Source organism: Halichondria panicea, chromosome 6 (assembly GCF_963675165.1).
Source record: "Halichondria panicea chromosome 6, odHalPani1.1, whole genome shotgun sequence".
Taxonomy (NCBI): Eukaryota; Metazoa; Porifera; class Demospongiae; order Suberitida; family Halichondriidae; genus Halichondria; species Halichondria panicea.
Window position 1 is genome coordinate 5,814,315 of NC_087382.1, and position 23,303 is coordinate 5,837,617.

Here is a 23,303-nt window from a genome sequence, read left to right on the forward strand (position 1 = left end):
TTATTTGTGGTAATCTTTCCGTATTATAAGTGACAACTTACCCTTAAGAACTACTCTCTAGGCTGGATGCACTGTACATTGTATCAAAGACAATAATTAATTTTATTTTAACAGATAGTGCAATAGACACTGCATGCAACAACAAAAATATTAATACACAAGACTTGATTATTTCTGAGCGTGTCTACCAGCTAGTTTGTGTTCTTTCATGACCTTTTGGACGAAGTTCACGACCGATGTAACAGGTTGCGATGAGTCAAACTCGGAAAACACCAGACATGAGTGGCCAAAAGCGTCTTGTGGGTGATAGACAATACCAAAGCACCTGTGCATGAGTGGGGAGTGACAGTTAATAGTGCACTGTTGGGTAAGTTTGTTGCTACAGACACACTGTACAGTATAATTACAATCATGTGTAGTAGAGGAGGTTCTAGTGATTAATTCTGTGGTATGAACATGATAATTTACAGAGAGTGCAGCCCAGATACTTGTAGCTTGGCTTGCTGAAATTTGCAAAAAATATGTACATAAAAAATGTCCTGCTCCTGTAACATGGTACTGTAAGTGCTACAGAATAATACAGTATAAGGCGAGGGGTACAGTAACTGAGTATACGAAAGGTACAACGTGCTGAAGAGTCAACTATCTGGTGTAGAATATGCGGAAAATATTCTGTATGTACGATCTACCACCTAGAGACACCTCTACAAAGGATTGTGGATATGGTTACGTATTAATTACAACATGTCAGTATACATAGGCTTGGAGAGAGCGTGTGTCACATGACTTACGGCTTATCTTTCAATGACAAGACCTCCCCTGCATGTTGAATACCGGGCAAGTTCCATCTGAGACAACAAAAACCGGATAAATAACAATCCAAATAATCACTCATCTGTTTTAGACATTATCAGATACTTGAATCAGTCTGAACTTAGCATTGACAAGAGAGAGTGCCTTGGGGCTTACCTGTAATTATTGGGGTCGAGGCCACAATAGGAGATGGAGCTGATAGGGTACTGCCGTCTAATGTACATCCTGTTGTGTGTGTGTGTGTGTTTACGCCTGGGTAATTACATAGCAAGCATGCGTAAGTACGTACACATACATATTGGTTCAAACCAACAATTGCCTGAGGACGATTAATAATTATTTGCCTTAAAGTATCAGACACAAAATAACCTCTCTCCCGCTACTAAACAAATCATGCATGCCACCCAGTTTATCAGTTACTGAATAGTTAGCAAGCCACCCACCCATTGATATTGTCAGTGAGAGTCACTCCGTCCCTCGATGCTTTGAAGGTCACTATGTTCATACTCAGAGAGTCCATGCTGCGCAGCTGTTCCACTGAGTATGCTACCGTCTGCTCGTCACCAGGGTCAGGTAAGTCAACACTTCCCAGGTACACAAGGTTGCAAGCTGTGTGTGGGTGTGTGTACATGTACACGTACATGCATAGTGTAGTTAATGTGTACAAATTAAATTTGTGAACGTCCTGAAATTGAAATACAAAAAAAGAAGATATACATGTGCATATGTATTAGGAAATTTCCTACATGACCCACCTGCTCCAGTCTGCAAAGCTTGTTGTACGCCAGCTGGTCTTCTCCGGGAGGCGGGCTGGGCAGAGGAAGGGGTGGAGCCTCGGGGGAGCACCAGTCGACAAGGCATACACAGCTTTTCCGTTGTGTGATGGGCTATGAACTCAGGGAGGGACTCTGTGTAGAGTGTGTGTAGGGGGAGGGGGAATGGAAATATCAAATTTCTTGAACATACAGCAGATGTACTGTATTATAAACAGGTATTATAAACATACATGCATGTAATTACACATCGTATGACTACTGAGAATAATAATATAGTTACATGCATGCATGTACATGTGTACATACATGTTCATGTAGCATATGGTTGCTAAACACAAACTGTCACGATTATTCTCTTACTGAAAGCTCTCTCATTCCAGCCTTGCAGTTTGACTCCCTCTGGGTCGGGTTGGATGAGGAAGTGGGTCACCATCATCTCCTCAGTGATAGCCATGTCTGCAAAACATAGCAACACCATTGAAACTCAGGCTATTCATTATTTTACAGAATTTAAAGCACAATCATGTAGTCACACTGCATGTACATGTATACTGTACTCCCCTTAAATGTATGACCATCACACAAGCCACAAGACATATGGGAGAGCATAATTATATTTGCACACACTCACACTGGTCTATATACAGAGTATAGGGAAACAATGACTGTCCCTCCACCAACTACTTGTGCCAATTAACTCACCATCGGCAAGCTTCTTTCTCCGTCTCACGTGATCCTCCGACAGTTTCAAAGTGAGAGCGTAGCCACCCTGCACCGTCTGACTATCCCTCACGATGAATGCACCAGGTTCCAGCGGTCGCACATAGTCTATAGCTTCCTCTCTACTCCACGTAGGCCTATACCAATACGGCATGAGCGATTTCACTGTCGATTCCGAAGGCTTTAGCTGGTGGGAACGTTCTCGATCATGGTACGGAACAGGTTTATTCGGAAGTGGACGTGATCGATGGTTACCGTGGTGATCTGTAACTCTTGCCGGAGGCATTACAGGAACTTCCGAGTGTCTGTGTTGATTCTTTACAAGATCTTTGACTCTTGGTGCAATCATAGCGTCTGAATTGGCTGCTTGCAATTTCGTATGTGGGCGCGACTGGTCTGAGTGGGCAAGATGAGGGGCTGATGGCTTCTTGGCGAGGGGAGGGTGTCGTTTGGGCGGAGCAGACGGTTGAGTGATTGGCTTCGCCTGACAGGGAGACAGAGAAACAATAAATTAGCACACAAGTTCTGTTGAATCAACTGCAAATGATGAACTATGTACATAATACGTGTACGTGTATGTACACATGTATGAGTCCACAAGGTACTAGCGAATACTGGCCAACCTTCGCCTTCAATTCAATACAGCTGTAAAATAGGTGTAATTGTCATAATAACAATGTGCAAGTGACTTAGAACTCCAAATACGAGAATGCACATTACAAAAAAATGACCTGCTATAATACATAATTATAGGCTACCTACACATTTATACTTGTATGACATCAGCATAACTATGTTATCTGCACTATCAGTATAAGGTCGTGTGCTTGTGTGCATCATACACTCAGTGAGAGTCTCGGGTGGTGTACTCACCTCTGGTGATACAATGTTCTCTCTGGAGGTTTGGTGGGCTGGTCTGCGATACTTCCTCGGCTGTATAGGACTAGAGGGAGTGTCCTTGGTGTCCCCTGGTGGTGTGTGTGTGTGTGTGTGTGCGTGCGTGTGTGTGTGCGTGCGTGCGTGCGTGTGTATAATGTGAGGTAACACCACTACACTACATGTACACGTATGTGGCATGGCAGTAAGGTACATGTACATATACATTATCATTTATGTAGCGATCATACAGTAGAGGCCAATCCGTTTGCGTAGTACTCTGCGTTTATTTTGATTCTATTGCACAAAGCAAAACAATCGGTTTGGTGCATGTGCACTAAGCTTGCAATAGTACATGTGTTGACACAACCACTAATTGGGTTCATACAGTACACAGTACAGTCAATAATGTCACTACATGCTGTGAGTGTAAACTATGTAACCACAGCATACATTGTAGTACAGTGTAGGCAGAAACGGACCTCCGCATGATCTAATCAGCCACAATGTAGCTATCTATACAAACAGAACAGACACTTTAATTTGGCCTCTACGTACCTGCAACATTCTTACAGTACGTGGTTCAAAGACATTGGCTTTACATTTTATTTTTAAAACCAGTAGGCTAGGCACCACCTAGGCATCTAGCACTTTTCATGTATGTGTATTATCTCTTAATATTATGTCAATCACTTTTATCGAACTCACCTCCTCCTCCAGGTGGTGGTGCTAGATTCTTGGGTCGTTCCGGTTTAGGGGGAGGGGCTCGAGCTGACGGCTCTTGGTGATCCTGTAATTAGAAGGGCAAAGTAATAAACACTTCAATATGCATGTTGCATGTACGCACGCACACACACACACACACAGCGTTATAATCAACTTAATGACAATAACAGTTCAAACTGAAGCTACATGTGCAATAGTCTGTATACTGTCAAGACTACCCTTGATACTGTAGATACATGTATCAACTAGCATTAATCAGGTCGTGTACGTGATGTACAGTGTACACACAGTGAAAGTCTGTACATTACATGTACGTAACATTTTCATCATTTTCCACTACATGTAATTAAGCTCTATTTACATGTACGTACATTTCCGTTATTTCCTCTGTGATGAGCTGCTTCACCACCCGTCCCCTGCAACTCTGTCTTCCCCCCCTCAGGGACACTCCCCCACGCACTTGTACGCAGGAAAGCCTCGTAATCACGATTTACATGTCCAATTGAAATCCCCGATATCTCGAATGGAGCGAGTGTCTTCACCCTCTCTTCATTGCTGACCGTGGCCGAGTGAATCGTGTGTTGCTTGGGCTTGGTCAGATTAAGTGATCGCAAAAACTGAGTTTGAGCAAAATCAATGAACAAGTTACAGAATATTATTAACAAGTAACCCCGTATTGTGCTACATTACATTATGTACATGTAATGTAAAATACAAATGCAGAGTCACTTTTCTAGCTGACACACAAAGTGTGTACAATTCTTAGAGCACCGTATTTGACTACTAGAAGGACCATTAGTTACTAGTACTCGACTAATAGAGCGATAAAAAAAATGCATGCATACATACATCCCTGGTACATGTACATGACTGTTTTAGCCTGGTGTACTAGAAAAGAATACGCTGACATTTGATTTAGAAGTTGAACCCGAAGTACATGTACATGTACATATGACAGTAATCTCAAAGCATTTGAATGCTCAACCAAAACAGCTAATACCCACCCACTAACCTTGAGAAAGGAAGCCCCTGATCCTAGCCTGGATCGCTGGGGCGGGGCCTCAATGATGGGTGTGTCCTCTGAGGAGGGGCCTGTAGCCTCGTCCACTGGCTGGTGGGCCGTACGCAGCTGTGAGGTAGGTGTATACATGTGAGCTAGAGGCGTCATTTGTTAGCAATTAAACCAAACTGGTGTACACATAATAATACATGTACAGACTAACATTTAATGTAGTACGTATGCTGAATTTCAGGGCCTAATCTGTTACCAAGAGTTACAGAGGGAGAGTATCAGATGTACATGTACATGTATGAGGAGACTTCCTGTATCTATCATGGGCTTAGAATTTGCACACTGACCAATCCAAGTGTGTGTGATGTACTCTTTTTAGCTTACATTACTCACACTTGGAATGCGTGTATAGTGTACAGTGTTTTTTCAATTTTAGAATTTATGACCCTTTTCCTAATAGCACTCCTGGTAAAGGTCGTTCATAGCTTAAAACACTATCGAGCAGTCATCTGGTAAAGGGTAGTTAAAGTAAAAGCTTCAATTCAAACACCATTATAAAACATTTTTAGGAAGAAGAATTTAACAAGTACACCTTATATACATGTAGATCGAGGGAGAATGTGTCACATGTGTCACTGTGTGTATATATACACACACACATTGAATACTCACCTGCTCAAGTAACTCGTCTTGGTTGGAGTAGATATGGAAGATGCCCTCGGGCAGTTGGTTGATGTAGTCCTCCTCAGACGCTGGGTCATGAGGTCTGCAGAAAGTGCAGAAACACAACTGTAACAAACCTTTGCTTTAAACACAACTTGTGGGCACTCAAACTTAAAATAGAACTTGCTAAGAGATACTAAACGCATATTTTACAAGAAATTGGTCAGTCACAACTCGAACTTCAAATGTACGTACCAGTCTATAGTCCAAATTGGGTGGATTAATTGATAATCTAAGCACAATCACTCACAGCTATACATCTATACAATTTGAAAACACGCAGCTCTTCACAGACCCCACAAATGTTTTAGACAAAACACTCCCCAGATTCTGCAAGCACATGTTGCTCATTATCCCCCATACACTCTCCCCCATGCAATAGACAGACACCAGGCTGCATTTTCCTCTCTTCAGTTCTTTAGAGAAAATCGCCCTGGGAGCGAGGCTAAGACCCCACTAGACTAGACCATCCCACTCACATTGTCGCCTCCCCCTTGTCCAGTTCCGTGTTTTCGTACTGACGAGTCCTCAATAAGTTAGCGAGTATCTGTTTACGAGCCTTCAACTCCTCCGGGGGTAACACCTCCACAGCCTCACCAGGATGTGTGGGCGGTGGGGGTTCCACGGTGGTATCAATCAAACTGCCGTCGGGTGCATACCCGAGGTTTGTGTACTCTGGTTCATCGATGGCCATTGGGCTCAGGGGAATTATAGAGTCTCTGCAAAGAGAAGTATTAGATTTATAACCTTTAACAAATAAGTGCTAATGACACCTTACTGTCGAGCACGCACAACACACACACACCCACGCACGCCCACACACACACACACACGGTACCTGTTAGCATTGGTAGCCTTGATAAAGACCCTCTCATGATTCGAGAACGACCTGCTCCTCTGAATAGACTCGGCCCTCTCCCTCTCTTCACTGGTACCCTCTGCTCCGGGGGTTATGTCCAGGTCCGCCAGGTTAGAATAGAAATCAGAACCAGAATTACTCGTCATGGTCAGATTCCCAGAACTTGAAGACCGACGCCCGATACTGTCAGAGTTGAGTGGAACAGGAACATCAGGGAACTTCACTTTAGCCCACATGTCATTGTCCACAGCGGACTGTCTGTTAGGCAAATGCTCAACTGAGATTTCTTGATTGAGCGGAATCTCATCATACGATGGTTGGTGTTTTAAGACACTTAGAGGGTGGGCTGAAGGTTTTGCTGTTTTCTTTTCCGCTTTTGATGGCGTTTCCGAGGGCTTGGTTATCTTTTTTGTCTTTGTAGCCCCCCCTCTTGATTCTAAATTGGCACTCTCACGCTTTCGTTGAAGATGCTGTTTTAGTATTTGTTTCTGCAGTTCTTCGTGCACAGAGCCAATTTTATCGTCTGTTGGTTTGGGTTTAAACACCGGTTTAGTACGAGGGGTGGGCCGTTGTGGGCGTGGCTTTATGACAGGGGTGTGGTCAGGGGACGATTTGGTTGGTTTGGTTTTGGAAAGCCCCGGACCATCTGTCCCCTCAGTTGCGAGGGTGGTGGGTGTGTCATCGTCTATCTCGGCATAGTCTTCATCAGTGGGTGTTTGAGAGTCCAGGGATCTGGAGTGAACAATTAATACACTGATACACTTTTATCACCGTACAGTATATACATGTACATGACGACTGTACATGACGACTGTACATGTACATGTATGTACGTAATTTCGTATCTGTACATGTACAGTGTACATGAATATAGTGGTATAAAATTAAATGCATGCTCTCGATGCGTTACATCACCATTTTAGAGCTGCATACATATGACACATGTACGTGGCACTCTCATGCAGTCATGATTGCATGCTATAATCGAAGCCTATTCCACATAATGTACAGTACATGTTATCTATAATTAACACACGTACATGTACAACCATATGAAGGGGTTACCTTGAAGGGGGTATCCTGGGTAGAGGACGATGGACCAACTGGCTGCCGGCTTTACGCTCCCCAGAGGGGGGTGGGGGTCTGGGTGGCTTGACTGTCTTCACAACCCCTAGGTTTGGAGTGGATGGAGACGAGTCAGGAATTCTTCTATCACTTCTATCGAGAAGACTGAAAAGAGAGTCATTCGAAGTAGCTTTGTGTGGCTTTAGGATTTTCTTTGGTGGAGGAGGTGGCTTTTCTTCTGGTTGAGCAATTACTTCATCTCGTTTTGTCTTGTCTTTGACTGATTTTTGGACGACTGTGTATAACTCTGAAGATTGGGGATGTGTGAAATGGTCTATATCGTCGGGGTCCATTTGAGCACTGATTTCACTCTCTGCCCTCTCACGACGAAGTTGGGGGTACTTTATCTTTGGAGACTCCAAACTACATGTACATGACAATTGTATATATAATTGTGTACGATGGTGAGGGAGGCCAGGGCCATATATTAGACTGACTATAGAAGTTAAATCTAGAGTTTTAAATCTAACTAGCATATGTAGTATATCCTATATAGACTTTACATCAGAGGAGGTACATGTATGACTCGATTAGGCTAAAATTAAGGTATTTGGTCACATCAATACATGTAGTCTGGCCACACCCTCCCCAACTTTGTATTGGGTCGGGTGAACTAGAACAGAACTACCACAAAGCAACAAACACTAATTTTATAGTTTAAAATAATTATAGCATTCAATTATTCTACATGTACATGTATACCGTACTCTACCGAGATTACGCCCACCCTAATTGCATGCTACAAAGCAGCTACAGGTGGGATGGGCTTAATTTCGAAAACAGTAGTTTTGTCTCGAAATTAAGCCCACCCAGATGTTTGCCTCGAAATTAAGCCCACTCGTTAAGAAACTATTCTTCTCTGTCTGCGTCTGAGGCCTGCCAGCTTTTGAAATACAATGAATACATCAACATACAACAACGGTGAATGCATGGGTAAAGTAGCTAGGTATAAAGAGTCAAGATTCTACATCAGAAGGTTGTTCCTTGTCACTGTCAGTGTCTTCAACAGAGATTTAGAGAAGATTGTCCTTGTCTCTCTTATACTTGCTAATAGAATCTAGCTATATCTAATTATTCAGAGCTAACCAGTGTACACAATAAACTGCTAAACCTTTTCTTGAAAACTTGCTCACTGACAAGATGTATCACTTCCTGGTGGGCGTATTTTCGAGGCAAATTAGCCTATGCAGGAACTTTCACCCAAAAGTGGGGGTGGGCGTAATTTTGGACGTGGGCGTAATCTCGGTAGAGTACGGTATATACATGTACGTACAATGTACAAGCAAATAAAAATATATAAAACCCAAAACACGGTCACACTATTGTTCAAATCAAAGCACTCTCACAGATCCACCCACTCACTCCATAAGGTTGGGCGGGTCGTCTCCCGGCATCCCGCTGTCATAGCCTCCTCTGAACGAAGCGTACGAGTTCCTCTTTGCCAACACGTCATCGTCCAACCCAATGTTCCCATTGGTCGCCGTCCCATTGTTGACTGTCAGCTGTTTGCCGTCAAGAAGAGAGGAACGGACATCAGCAAATGGCACATCTGTGTGTGTGGGGGGGAAGGGGGTGGAAACTTTACTATGAAGCATATCGATCTGAATTCATGAGTATTGACACAGGTATGAATATTGCGGTAAGCAGTTGAGAGGATTATTGAGCTACATGTAAGTGCATGAGAGACAACCCCCCATAGTGAGAGACAACCCCCCATAGTGAGAGACAACCCCCCATAGTGAGAGACAACCCACCATAGTGAGAGACAACCCCCCATAGTGAGAGACAACCCCCCCATAATGAGAGACAACCCCCCCCATAATGAGAGACAACCCCCCATAGTGAGAGACAACCCACCATAGTGAGAGACAACCCCCCATAGTGAGAGACAACTCTCCATAGTGAGAGACAACCCCCTCCATAAATGTGTACTACGTGGAAAAGACACCATATCCAACCTATTTGAAGAGCAGTGTGAGCGCTTATCCTCGAAAAAATCCACTGTCAGACTTTTATATCGGTATTGCTAGTGGTCGTGATGCTTTCACTGCAATGAAAGCACGTCGCACAGGTGACGACTACAAGGAGATGCACGGCATCAACCGGATGACGGCTGTTTTCAAATCGAAAGATCAAAAAATATGCAAAAAGCGTGAAAAAGAACTTGTTGCAGTGTTCAAAAAGCACCCAAGGAATTTAAATCGAATAGGCGGAGGTGGGGGAAGAAGTACCAAACAACCATGGAGTTACGTGTACCTCGCCATGCATGTTTGAGACTTGAGACTGACTAGAAACATATAAAGCTAGACTGATAGAAAGACGGACAGTAGACTAGAAACTGTAACATTTTAAGTACATGTACATGTGCACTGTAGCTAAAGATTTCTGTGTACAGATCGAGTTTACATTTTGAATCTAAAAAATTGGTACCTGTACATGTTCAGTGCATACACGTACATGTACATGTGAAATGTGTTCCATTACCGTATAGCGGGTAAGTTTCATGGGGTAAAATATTCGTTTAACTCGAGAAACGGTGGTTTTCGTGAGTAAAAATTTTGTTTAGTCTCGTGGCTGCACGGCATTCTTACGTTCCGATAAGCCACGCCTACGATAAAATTTCGTGGATATTTACCCCATGAAAATTACCCGCTATACGGTACATGCATGCACAACTGTATACCCTCAAGCTTGTAACTCTCCCACTAATGTGCTGCATGTACATGTACGTATGATAAACTGTTGTTTACAGTCTTGTATATGTACAAGCATAAACATGTGCATGTATGTGCATGTGCATGTAATTGCCTAGCAACAAAGTATGAAGGGTGGGTGGTATCATGCAGTGGTGTGGGGCCCGGGTGACTACTTAATTTTGATGCACTAATAAGGATCGTGGTTACTCAATATTAGGAGTCCTTTGTTGTGGCAAACTATAATAATTTACTGATATTGAGTAACCACGATTCCGGGAGTATTACTGTACTGTCCAGACAGTTAAAACATTGACCCACTCACGTACCATCAGGATACTGGTCCTCTGCATTGTCGAAGATGAGCTCCACCCGGGTACTATCATCAAATCTCTTGTCTTTGAAAGCATCGTCCAGATCTGCCTTGCTGTACACCATCCGGAGGTTCTCTCCCACTACTGCCGAGTGGAACTGACAGCGAAAGATTATCTCCATTCCGTGGGACTTTTTGTGGAAGCATTTGATCTGAGTGTGCGTGTGTAGTGGTGGGGGAGGTTATGACACTTGTTACAGCTGTTGGGTGTGCTTCATAATTACATGTACATGTACATGCATACACGTACACTAACCTACATGTATATGTACGCAAAATGTGTACAAAATGTAGGAACAATTAATAATCAAGGGATGTCAATACAGTACTCCTGACCTACCTACATGTATGTAGCTACATTGTACGTACATGTACATTGTACAGTTACTCACCAAGACTTCTCCTTTTAGACTCAGTCCTCCGTATATGGATATCTTCACTCTCTCCTTGTCTGCCTGGCAAAGACTGTGTGTGTGTGTGTGTGTGTGTGTGTGTGTGTGGGGGGGTGAACGGTTAGTTATCGTGGGGCTACAAGTACAGTGGAGCCCGCCACTTTGCAAAAATAAAATCTGCAAAACCTAAAATAGTAATGGTAATGACACACGGTCGGTCCTTGCCAGAATGCAATAGTTAGATCGCAAAGGGTAAACATTTCTGCTGATTTGGTCCATTTGCAAAGGTTTTAAAAACCCGCAAAATATTCTAGTAATACGGTGGGATATATTGATGCACACAGCAGGCCACAAAACTCACATACATGACATGCATGACAGAGCGAAATAATTGAGCAAAAATGAGTATCAACCCTCCACCCACCAACGCCCACTCACTATAGTCCAGAGGTGTAAACGAGGTCCATGTTGTCGTAGATCTTGAGGAACGGTCGAAACCCTCCCTTGCCGTCAAAGTTGGGTATACCGTGGATGATGAGATGCTGGAGGGTCACGGGCCTGTGGAACAATGTGCGTACATGTACATGTAGGCTGTAATACTTAGTATGTGTATGTGTTGTGTAGAGTGTATCAAGACTAGATATGAGTATACATACATGCATATTCAAGGATACATGTACATTGTAGCTAGTATTCTTACCACTTTTGTATAGATGCAGTACAGTAATTGAAGGATATCTACGATGTATACAGCACAGTTATAGTAACAAATGTAGGTACTGTTCCTGTACAAACGTAATTAATTATCCTGATCAAAACATTTTTGAAGAAATGGCGGTAACGTCCTAAGCATAGACGGATATAATCCACAGACTCACGGTGATTGGAGGTCGATCTTCCCGGCTAGTAGGTCAGCAAAGTAGTGAACGTACTTCCTCTGGGAGGGTTGGGTCACTCCCCCACACTTGCTATCATAGAACCTCTTCATGGCGAACCGATCCAGGGCAGCCTCAGCACTGTAGAGGTGGGGTGCATGGTGGTGATTTTGAATGCTCAAAACTTTGTTCCAAGTACAGTGTATCCATCCATTTTAAAAGAACACCTTTTGTAGCTCACCTATGGCAGATTTCCGAGTAGTGCATGAACGCTGCAATTACGCAACCAGTGCGACCTTTGCCCCCTTTACAGTGGACCACAGCAACGTGTAGCGGGTCAGAATCCAACCACGATTTCATGGACTTGCATACACTGCGAATATGTGTGTGTGTGTGTGGAAATGATTGATTTATAAAGCTGTACATACATGTACATGTGACTATAATTATCTCCCAAACACTCATATTACATAATATGACTACCCTAGTATACAAATGAAGAAAGTAATTACTGATAAAATCGACATGTATTAATTATACTTTTGTATGCACATGTACATGTACGTATTCACGGCTTTAGAGAAGGCATGCCATACACGTACTAGCCACAATACAATGTACCTGCTCAACCTCTCCAGGGAGGGTGCCAGGTGGTCGGGCCAGCCGAAGTCCAGCACCTGGTTGTTGAAGTTGGTGATGTCATAGCTCCGTTCTGACAAATTGAAGATCTAAAGAAAGAAGGAATTGTAATTGTAGCTGCTTACATGTAGCTGCATGTACTCTAAGCAAAACAAATCGCTATACAAAGCTATTATGAAATGGCAATAAGAATATCGATGGCTATACATGTAACTGCACACGCATCACAAGCACAGTACATGTATGTGTATGTGTCATAATTATGTGTACTTCAGTATTATACGTCAAGTATATAGTGTTACCATGTAGTTTTCTTCGTGTTTGGTCTTGAGCATCTTGGCCACGTCATGGAGGTTGTTCCTGTAAGCCTTCTCCATACCAGTGGCCGGGAAGGACATGGCTGTGTGTGTGGGTGTGGGTGTGAGGGGGTGGTGAGTATGTGTATTGTGTGAGTGGGTGGAAGGGGGCGCAGTACACACGTGCATTGTGTGCAGTAATGGGTATGTACAAGAACGTATGTGCAAGGAATAGTAATACCCATAGCCATTAAATATGCATGCAAGAGCAGACCATACCCAAGCTGATATGATAAATGTACGTGCCCGCTAAAATAACCGGCCCCTTAACGTCTAAATAGCAGGACTTAGCACTTAGGGGCTGAGGTGATCGCTGTTTCATTGTTTACAGGGAAACAGTGATAACATTTGTATATTGGAGCTCTCATTATGACTAGCTAATCTCCAAACATTCTAAATGATCTGCTAACGATGTTTTTGACACTTACATGCATTGTGCTAGTTGACTCGTCTGTGGAATGTGCATCAAAGTACATGTATGTGAGAATAAACTCATTGACAACACAGTGAATACGATTTCATAACGTGAAGTGGCTGAGATACAATCCTCAAAGGCTGCGGTATAGTGTACACTCAAAGATTTCTCATTCACTGCACTTGTTCGAGGAAAACTGAGGTATCTACTACTAACAGTGAGATACACACTAAATACTTGTACATACACTCACACACAGTATACAGTCAAGCCTAAGGCTATAGATGGCTCCTTTCTACTTGTCTGCTGTGTTGCTAGTATGCAGTGCTGTGTTGGTGGTTGGAGCTCTTCCCTATGGCAACAGAAACACAGCTAGGAACTCCCTCCAAGCAATAAAGGAGAGCACTACCGGTGGTGGTTGGAAGTTTGATAGAGTCTTGGAACAGGCTGAGGGGTTGTTTCTCAAGCTACTACTGAGACAAGAGCTACTAAGACAAGAGAAAGCTTCTGTGGCTGAAATTGAAGATGAGATGTTCATACAAAAGATGTCTGAGCTACTGGCCCAAGAATACCTCTTCACACCACCACCACCACCACCACCATCCTCACCACCACCCACACCACCATCCTCACCACCACCCACACCACCATCCTCACCACCACCCACACCACCATCCTCACCGCCACCCACACCACCATCCTCACCGCCCCCACCACCACCATCCTCACCACCACCACCATCCTCACCACCCCCACCACCCTCAAGAGTTTTTGAGCAAGACAACAACCAGATGTTACTTCAAAGGATCTCTGAGCTACTGACCCAAGAAGACCAGGCAATAGAAGAGACGGGTACACAGAATGAGGAGAAATCACTTGAGCAGTTGATTCTCCAGCAACTACTGAAACAAGAGAAGGCATCTGTGGCTGAAATGGACAATCATATGCAACTACTGACTGAACAAGACAAGGGTTGACTACATACTCTTAAGATGATTCAATGATCGCCAAGTAACTGATTTTTGAACGCTTATGTACATTAATTATTACAGTAGTATTATGAATACGAATGGCATTCAGAAGCCAAGAAGTATAAGGATTCTTCAGTTAATGATCTTTCCACAGAAGCACCATGCATACATTATACGTGATACAGTATGTGCACGCATTGACAACATCATGAATAAGTATGGTCAAAGTTTTACGTAGCATGTGCTTTCATCCTGTTGTCTGCTGAAGGCTTATAGACAGGTTTCATTTCCGAGTACAATATCTCGTGTACATAAACAGTTGGGGGAACAGCTATGACAATTGATAATTCGTAAGTATAGTTCGCTGTACAGTTGTGTGTAATGGAACTATGTTTTTGCATCGTATTTCATTCTGTTGTACATTGTAGATCATCATCCTGCATTTTTGACTTTCATTGCACTACTGAACATAGCTACAGTCAATGAATGTTGTGCAGGAGTCGGCTCTCACCAGTACAGCTAGCTAACATGTAGCTAGCAAGTGAAACTGAGCTAGACCATGCCTATTTCCCCTAAAAATGTCTATACTAGCTGTAAAACATAAGCGCCACCATAATTTAGGCGCCAGCTGGGCTGCACGCAATTTTTGGGGTTCTAAAAGATGCGCCACTCACATGAGGCCAATTCATCAAGTAGCACTAAAAAACTGCCGTTAGCAGATCGATAATAATTTGCAAGACAGTGTTCGTTACATCTATAACACAAGGACATCCTGTGGTACAAAAAGTGTATTAACAGCTAGTTCACTGAATTACTTATACTGTACATGTGTAAACTAAACACACACAGGACGCTAACAGTAAAGTCTAAGGCTATAGATGGCTCCTCTCTACTTGTACGCTGTGTTGGTGGTTGGACCACTACCACCACGACCACAGCTGTCAAGAGTGTTGAAGCAACACTACAATCAGATGCTCATACAAAGGATCTCCGAGTTACTGGCCCAGGAACACCCACCACCATGGCCACAGGGACTTCTAGAGCTGGCTAAACAGCAAGAGAAACAAATCAGAGTCAGTTCACAAAATCGAGGTGCAGTGGACGCGAGGAAAGAGTACAGAGCACAAGGAACAGCAGCTCAGGATGCCTTGGTTTTTGGTACCGGCGAAAAAGGGTTTGTTCCAAGGTGACAAACGTACCGATATTCATAAAGGGTTGAGCCTACAAACCTAGGATCATTCCACCAGCCAAACATGAACAGATCATAAATTAGTTAAGTCGTATTTTGTGATGTTCATTGTATCATACGTAGTACATGTACCATGAATTGTAGTTGAATTGTTAAGTGTATTGTACGTAACTAAGCAAAATAAAGCTATACAGTTATTAATTTGACACGCAGCAAAACCACCATTACCCACTGCCCTAACAACAGTACAAGGTGCCACACAAACACATATACATGAGAGGCTATCCCCAATTTAATTTCTCAAAGACAGCGTCAGCCCTAACCCCACCTTAGCACTTACCTGTATTTTCACATGAAACATTTTTTTCACAAATGTTCGTTCAATTGAAAATTCACCCACTATATACATGTACATGTACATGTGCATGTACATGTGCATGCTGTATATGATAGTTACATGTACATGTACTGTAGAATGTTTTGCGAGCATACACTACTGTAACATGTAGCTCACCAATAATCCTCTCTGTGATATACGTGAGGTCCAAATCGAACTCATCGTTGACGTAGCGGTCTCTACCTCTGCACGTGGTGAGAACAAGATACAACGTGAGTCCATGCAGCACTCATCAACACACACTCTCACTTAACACTAAAACCTAACTCTGTGTACAAGCGGTGGTGCCTAACAATAATTGTAAAGTTCAATTATTAGGTTCACAGCAATTACTAGATTGGCTTATAGTCTGTACACATGTACATGTAGTGGCATGAGAAAGTGGTCAGTGGGCCAAATCAAATGGCCCAACAAGTTGTAATTACGCCATTAATTAATTATTGTGAACCTAGATACATGTACATGTACATGTTCACACAGTAATTAGTATAGCAATAATTATAACACACTGGGGTGGCTACATGTAGTTATTTGTCACACGTTATAGTACATTGTACGTACTGGTACAGTGGAACCCCTCGTTAAAGGGAGTACATTGTACGTACTGGTACAGTGGAGCCCCTCGTTAAAGGGAGTACATTGTATGTACAGGGTACAGTGGAGCCCCTCGTTAAAGGGAGTACATTGTATGTACAGGGTACAGTGGAACCCCTCGCCCTCGTTAAAGGGCCAGAAGAGAGGCCAATTATAATACACATTATACACGCGTAAAATAATTAATTTTTATAGGCCCTAAATGTAGAGTTTGTGTACAAAACAATCAAAAGGCTACCACAGTGTACAACGGCCAAATTCTCTAAAGGTGTGTCAGTAATACAGGGGTTCCACTGTACGTATGTTGTCTAGTAATCACGCAGCAATGGGCTAATTCCCGCACTCAACTAAAGCTATCAGATTATCTAAGGCACACGGGACTATACGTGATGTTGATAGTCTTTGGATACTCCGATTTTGAAGGCACAACAGGTTTCTCTCTGAAATGAAATAGCAGAATATATGCCATACAAAAGCTTCTAACTATAATGATCTTTACCTACATGTACACGTCTTACAATGTCAGCCAGGCTGAGAAACATACACACACTTGACGTATTGAACCAGGACTCACTGCACTTACATGTACTTGCATGTGCTTTATATAATTATGTATAAAAATTAAGGTCTAGGCAAACATTATTTTAACTCAGGGTACAACTGTCAAGCATTAATTACTAAGCCGACTGGAGCTGCATGAAAACAAGTTCTGATCCAATCAACTTGTGCTAAATCCAAGGTCTCCTCACACACTACCCACACCCCCTCACACACTAGCCACACACCCCCTCACACAGTCCACTCACTTTGCCACTTTCCTCCGCACGTAGGGCAGGATCCCCCGGGAGGGAGGGGCGGGGGCGGGGATACTGCCACGAGGCTCCTCATCAAATGCATCCTCCGTCTCATTCTGTGAGAAACAATAATGACACGAGGTTGAAGCAATTACGTCATGAAGATGTAACAAACCAATACCGATTGCCATGCAAATATCAAATGAGGCGGCGACCCACTCAAACAACACAATACAAGATTAATCGATCAATATTGATTTGATACACGATTACAAATTTGCCTCCTCGGGCAATGTGTACTGTATAGCGGGTAATTTTCGTTGGTGCAAAATTTCGTATGAACTGCCCAATTTATTTTAAATAATCGTACAGCTCAGGATAGTGACGTTGAGCCTATTGCGGTAGAATAAAGATAACCCGCTATACGTACCTTTTTATATTTTTATATTTTAGAACCATAACGAGGATATTATAGCAGCTCCTTGAAATAATGGTCATTGCAGACATTTTCCAAAAACTAACAATCAAATTAATGTCCGATACGTGTACATGTACGCGTACAGCCGTCCTATTACACCGACATACTCAGTGTATCCTTTGCAAATTAGCCATGAAAACTACCCCCAAATACTACATGTATACATGTATATGATGTTATTGGCGTACTCACTGTGTCAGGGACGGTCACACATGGATGGTTGTACTCGTCCTCGCAGCGATCAGTGTGCAGGGTCACGCCACACGAGTCACACACAATGGAGTCTTGCCAGATTATCTCCTCACACGAATCACAGGTTTTAGGTCGAGCGTGGTTGACCATCCTGAATCTGTGTCCTTCACGATTGGGAACAGGGATCTATGTGTGTGTGAGTGGGGGTATGAGTGCGTGTGCGTGTGTGTGCGTGTGTGTGTGTGTGTGTGCGTGTGAATGAGGTATAAGTTAATTGTTGCAGCTATTGCATAGTGAAACCTGTCAATTGTGGTCACCCTATAATCAGGCAACCCTCTATAATAGTCTCTATAGCATGTGCTTCAACCTGTGTAACAGATCACCTCTTTATTACAGCGATTGTTAGCCTGCACGAGGGTGACCGCTATAGACAGGTTTGAATGATCTTGAGAGTGACATGTACAATACAGCGTACATGCATGTATACAATTATTATAAGGATTGTTAGTTAGGACACTGGAGCCACATGTAGGATTAAATCACTGATATCAGTTACTCGAGGCATACACGCACCTAAAGCAAGAATACATACATGTAGCATTACATGTACATGTATGTATAAACTATAGGAACTTGGTTTTGTTCCATATACCATAACAGGAGATCACATGAGCACAGAATAAGGTGTTTGAGTAGAATACAGTGTACACACAGTATAAAGTAAATGGGTTATAATAGAGATTACCGTATTTAGTCAATCATGTGTGCTATAAGCAGTGGTCCAAATTCCTGACTATAAACAGACAGATTTCTAGTAAGGACAGCACACACATCAGAGCTCACAGTAGTGTATGAGAGAGAGTGTGGGTGGAAACATGCATGTACATGTACTGTATGTACAGATTGGTTTAACAAACTATATGCTTCCAGTCAGTACTAGATGGAGCTTTAATACACGTCGTACATGTGCGTGACTGTCTATCATTACACATTGTACACCGTGTGCGTTCTATATAGCTTAGTACGTTGCAATCATATATAGAAGACTACGTACTATAATTATTATCAAATAGTGTATTTGTGGACATAACAAACGGGCTGCATGAACTCTTAACAGCACTGATAGAGATAATACTGTTTATAACAAGAACTCTGTCATGGGAAGACAACACACGACTGGACAGAACACGCACAGTGAAACTTGTCGAATGTGGCCATCGTATAAGCAGGTCACCCTCTATAACACAGCCATGTAATGTTAAAGGGCCCAAAAGTATCCATATACAAATCAATGTACAAATAAGAATGTGCTTGAACCTGTGTTATAAGTTACAGCTGGTGTTGATCTGTCCAAAGGTGAAGGCTAATAAACGATGTACTTACAGTGAGTATAAACGACTTAGTACAAACAAACAGAGGAAAAGTACATGTAGATGTAAACAATTAGTGCCAGAGGGTACAGGTACATGTAGGTGTAAACATAAACAGACAGCCCTTAAGGAAGCACAAACAATAACAATTTCACTTTTACTTCGCCATTGTAAATGCGTATATATGTAGTACTACCTGTACCTGCACTGGACCAGGAAATACACCTTATAACATAAACTTGAGCAATCTCATTGTGCAATTGTTAAGTATACTAGGCAGTTAATGTTGTTAGTCAACTCAAGACCACAGCAATCCACAACTTTCAAATCACAGAGCACAAACATGCTTTGAGTTGAGAGAGGCGTATCTCGTCACATTTGGTAAACAGCACACAGTTATGCACATGTAAGATCAACTCCCATTATATTAAGCAAGATCTGTTCTCACTGACTCGATAATTATACAGTCATGTGAGTATAGTGATACACACACATGCACGTCCTCCGTTACTATGGTTACAGACAGTGCTCTAAACAGTACGCAAGGATACAGTTTTACACGATAAGAATACGCATTATACACAGGCTGTTTATATAACTATGTACATCATTACAATTTGAAAAAACCTATGAAGCATAATTATACAAGTAGTTTAGTACACACAAGCCCCACCCTTTCAAACGGAAGGCCCACGTAATTTAGCCCCGCCCCCACAGTACAAGTGGCCTCACAGGTGCGCTGTACACCACCAGACGTCAGTAGTGGTGTGAGGACCAAAGGCTACAACATTTGAACACAGTGAGCCAACATTCGACAATACATTAATTGGAGAATGCTCTCCACTGCCAATCAAGTCTAAGCCTTTCAGACATCATAATGTGCAATCACACGGTATTGGAATTGGAGTAAAAATTAGGAGAAAGGAAAAGTAGCCCTCACACAATGGAATGGAATCGAGTCAGAGAAAATATTGAGGGCTCAAAAATTAGACTAGATTAGGGTCAAGGTTTAGTATAGTACACCGCACATGTACTGTAATGTAATAACTGCAAATAACATAATTATACTGTAGTCTGTGTTCAGTCTATTGTGGTCACTCTAGCATACTCTCTGTGATGAGCTACGCTTATAAAATCTGCATAGCACGGGATTTCGTTAGAAGGACACCTCTTTTTATTACAGCCATTGTTGCAGGACGACATTTAACTACACATAATTATGTTTCATCGTGTGTAAATACATGATTGTCTGGTACGTACAGTACATTTGTATGTATGTAATTATAGTATCAAGGAATTAAAGGAGAGCCTGTGTCATGTGATAATTATTATAAATTGCTGCACTTTGGCTGTAAATACACAGAGTATTAAACTGTGTCACCTACAACTGTTGCTATCGGCTGCGTAAGTTTGACCACCAAAATGAGTACACAAACAAATAGAGTTTCATCTGGAGCTGAATACGTACTGTAAATAAACACACGTGGTTCAAGCTAAACTGTAACCATGGAAATTCCACAGATTGTCACAACTATTCACAAATTTACAGTTAAAAAATAGGAAATGTAGATGATTTAATGATGACTACAACACTAATCAACACAAATAGGTCATCACCATGGACTCCAATGACAGGTCATCACCATGGACTCCAATGAACACACACCGCTCTCGGATATTAACATGTGACAGACACAGTCACAAAGGAACATCACCTACATGTAGTACTTACTACTGCACTCTTTAAAAAGCTGTCAAGTCAATATTAATCTTTCTGGTCTACTTACACTTGTACATATATACATGTAGCACCACTGTCGTTATAGTACGAACAAACGCTCAATACCATCAAGGTGCAGTCTTGGTTTCCAGCTCATATAATATAATTATTATAATCCATTGAATAATACATGTACATGTATATAATCCAGCCAGGAAGACTCATCACACACAGTCTCAATAAATTGGCTACAGATTGCTTTGAAGTGGGTCAAGGAACATATTCTATAAGCCACAACTAGCACATGCTTCGAGTACTCACCCTGCACCACAGTGTGAGAGGGTGCTACTTGGGAGCTAGCATCAAAGTGTGAGAGGGTGCTACTGGGGAGCTAGCATCACAGTGTGAGAGGGTGCTACTGGGGAGCTAGCATCACAGTGTGAGAGGGTGCTACTTGGGAGCTAGCATCAAAGTGTGAGAGGGTGCTACTGGGGAGCTAGCATCACAGTGTGAGAGGGTGCTACTGGGGAGCTAGCATCACAGTGTGAGAGGGTGCTACTGGGGAGCTAGCACCACAGTGTGAGAGGGTGCTACTGGGGAGCTAGCATCACAGTGTGAGAGGGTGCTACTGGGGAGCTAGCACCACAGTGTGAGAGGGTGCTACTGGGGAGCTAGCACCACAGTGTGAGAGGGTGCTACTGGGGAGATAAACTTCAGTCGTGTACAAACACAAATTATATATATACACCTCAAGACGGAACGTGGCCACAACTATTAAGCACATGATTTGAATGAAGAGCTAGCCACTCTGCATGACAGTATCGAGGGTGGACAACTTGACAACTATTTTAAACATGACATCCTACGCCTTGGGGGCATCCTCACTAGAGGTACACGGTAACAAGGATTTTAAAGCAACCCTCTCTCCCCCTGACAGCTGTGAGTTAATTACCATAATATCCAATAATGGGCCTTTGTATACACGCCTTACAAATATTTTCTTAGTACGAATGGAATGATCAATCAAGCTCCTAATTACCGATGGTGTACTGTACAGTGGAATCCCTCTCAACGCAACTGTCGTAACGGCCACCACTGAAGAAAAATCAACTGCGATATAACGGCCAGGCCAGGTCCCAAATGAACAGTTTGTGTTCAAAACAACCCCTCAACAAAGTTCACCTCTGTACAATGGCCAACATTTTTGTTCCCCAGAGGTGTCCGTTATAGAATGGTTATATATAATGTATTTTCCACTTAAAGTACAGGAACTGCTCTAATACATAATACTGACTTCGCAGAGAAATATGATATGTGGCCATAAAACAGGCATTAAGTAGTTAACCCCCTTGAGAATATCATGGGTAATACACAAGGGAGCCATGCCACACACGAGCGCCTCTGTAACTAACATACGGCCATTGCATGCTCACCTCAGATATCTCTTCTCCTGTTCGTCCGTGTGACGGGTAGCTCTCTGAATGCATCTCTATGAAGTGCCCCGACAATTTGTTGCTGCTACTGAACCCGACCAGACATAGCGGGCAGATGAAACCTTCCTCGGGATTAGACATTGTTCTGTGTGTGTGTGTATGTGCGGGCATGCGTGTGAGAGAGAGGTTTGAGCAACGTACAACAAACAATGATCATACGTAATTATATGTATACTCCCAATGCAACATTGGACTGAAACTCGGGGCCAAAGAAAAGAGTCTGATACAAAAACAACGAATACTTGACTTGTTGGCATAGAATATCTATGCTATTATCAGATGTTGATCTTCGTCCAATACAGGCCAGCTGCCATATCGTATGCTGATCAATATCAATGTACAAAGTGACTATACTTTAGTAACGACAAGGCAATAGAACTTGTCGGTTTGCATAGTCGAGTCATGCAAGTAGACACCACTAGTGTAGACACCGGGTACCCACAACCATAAAGTGATATTTTTAATACAGAGTACTTATTATTAGAGGCACTTTCTAATCCCTACAGCATCGTATATCAGTATGTCAATGCTACTGTACTGCTACTGGCACTTACCAGAGTCAGGATCCCAGTTTCAATGGCAAAATAGATTTAGACCTTGCCTAGTCTTTAACTATATCCGCTAGCTGTACACTAGCACTATAAATCCAGTGTTTATGAAGCTTTGAGCAGTATAGTTGAGCTTTCCGTACACTGCCTGCAAACACACAGCTTTATTTAATTGTCACATGAT

At 42.5% G+C, this 23,303-nt stretch overlaps 1 protein-coding gene across 1 annotated transcript; it reads right to left on the bottom strand.

Annotated features, from left to right (window-relative positions):
* Positions 1 to 78: 78 nt before the first annotated feature.
* Positions 79 to 23,267, bottom strand: LOC135337241 (tensin-1-like). The gene is made up of 29 exons (XM_064533134.1): positions 23,126 to 23,267; positions 22,512 to 22,656; positions 17,989 to 18,174; positions 17,331 to 17,434; positions 16,911 to 16,964; positions 16,048 to 16,115; positions 12,905 to 13,002; positions 12,585 to 12,691; positions 12,205 to 12,336; positions 11,967 to 12,104; positions 11,527 to 11,646; positions 11,089 to 11,161; positions 10,653 to 10,848; positions 8,993 to 9,179; positions 7,571 to 7,993; positions 6,485 to 7,237; positions 6,126 to 6,365; positions 5,596 to 5,689; positions 4,924 to 5,040; positions 4,283 to 4,528; positions 3,894 to 3,975; positions 3,183 to 3,277; positions 2,292 to 2,793; positions 1,950 to 2,045; positions 1,569 to 1,721; positions 1,257 to 1,422; positions 970 to 1,038; positions 792 to 848; positions 79 to 325 (listed from the first exon to the last, which is right to left on the bottom strand). Exons 2-29 carry the CDS (start codon positions 22,650 to 22,652, stop codon positions 169 to 171), a joined length of 4,854 nt encoding a protein of 1,617 aa, XP_064389204.1. The 5' UTR covers positions 22,653 to 22,656; positions 23,126 to 23,267; the 3' UTR covers positions 79 to 168.
* Between the last annotated feature and the right edge of the window lie 36 nt (positions 23,268 to 23,303).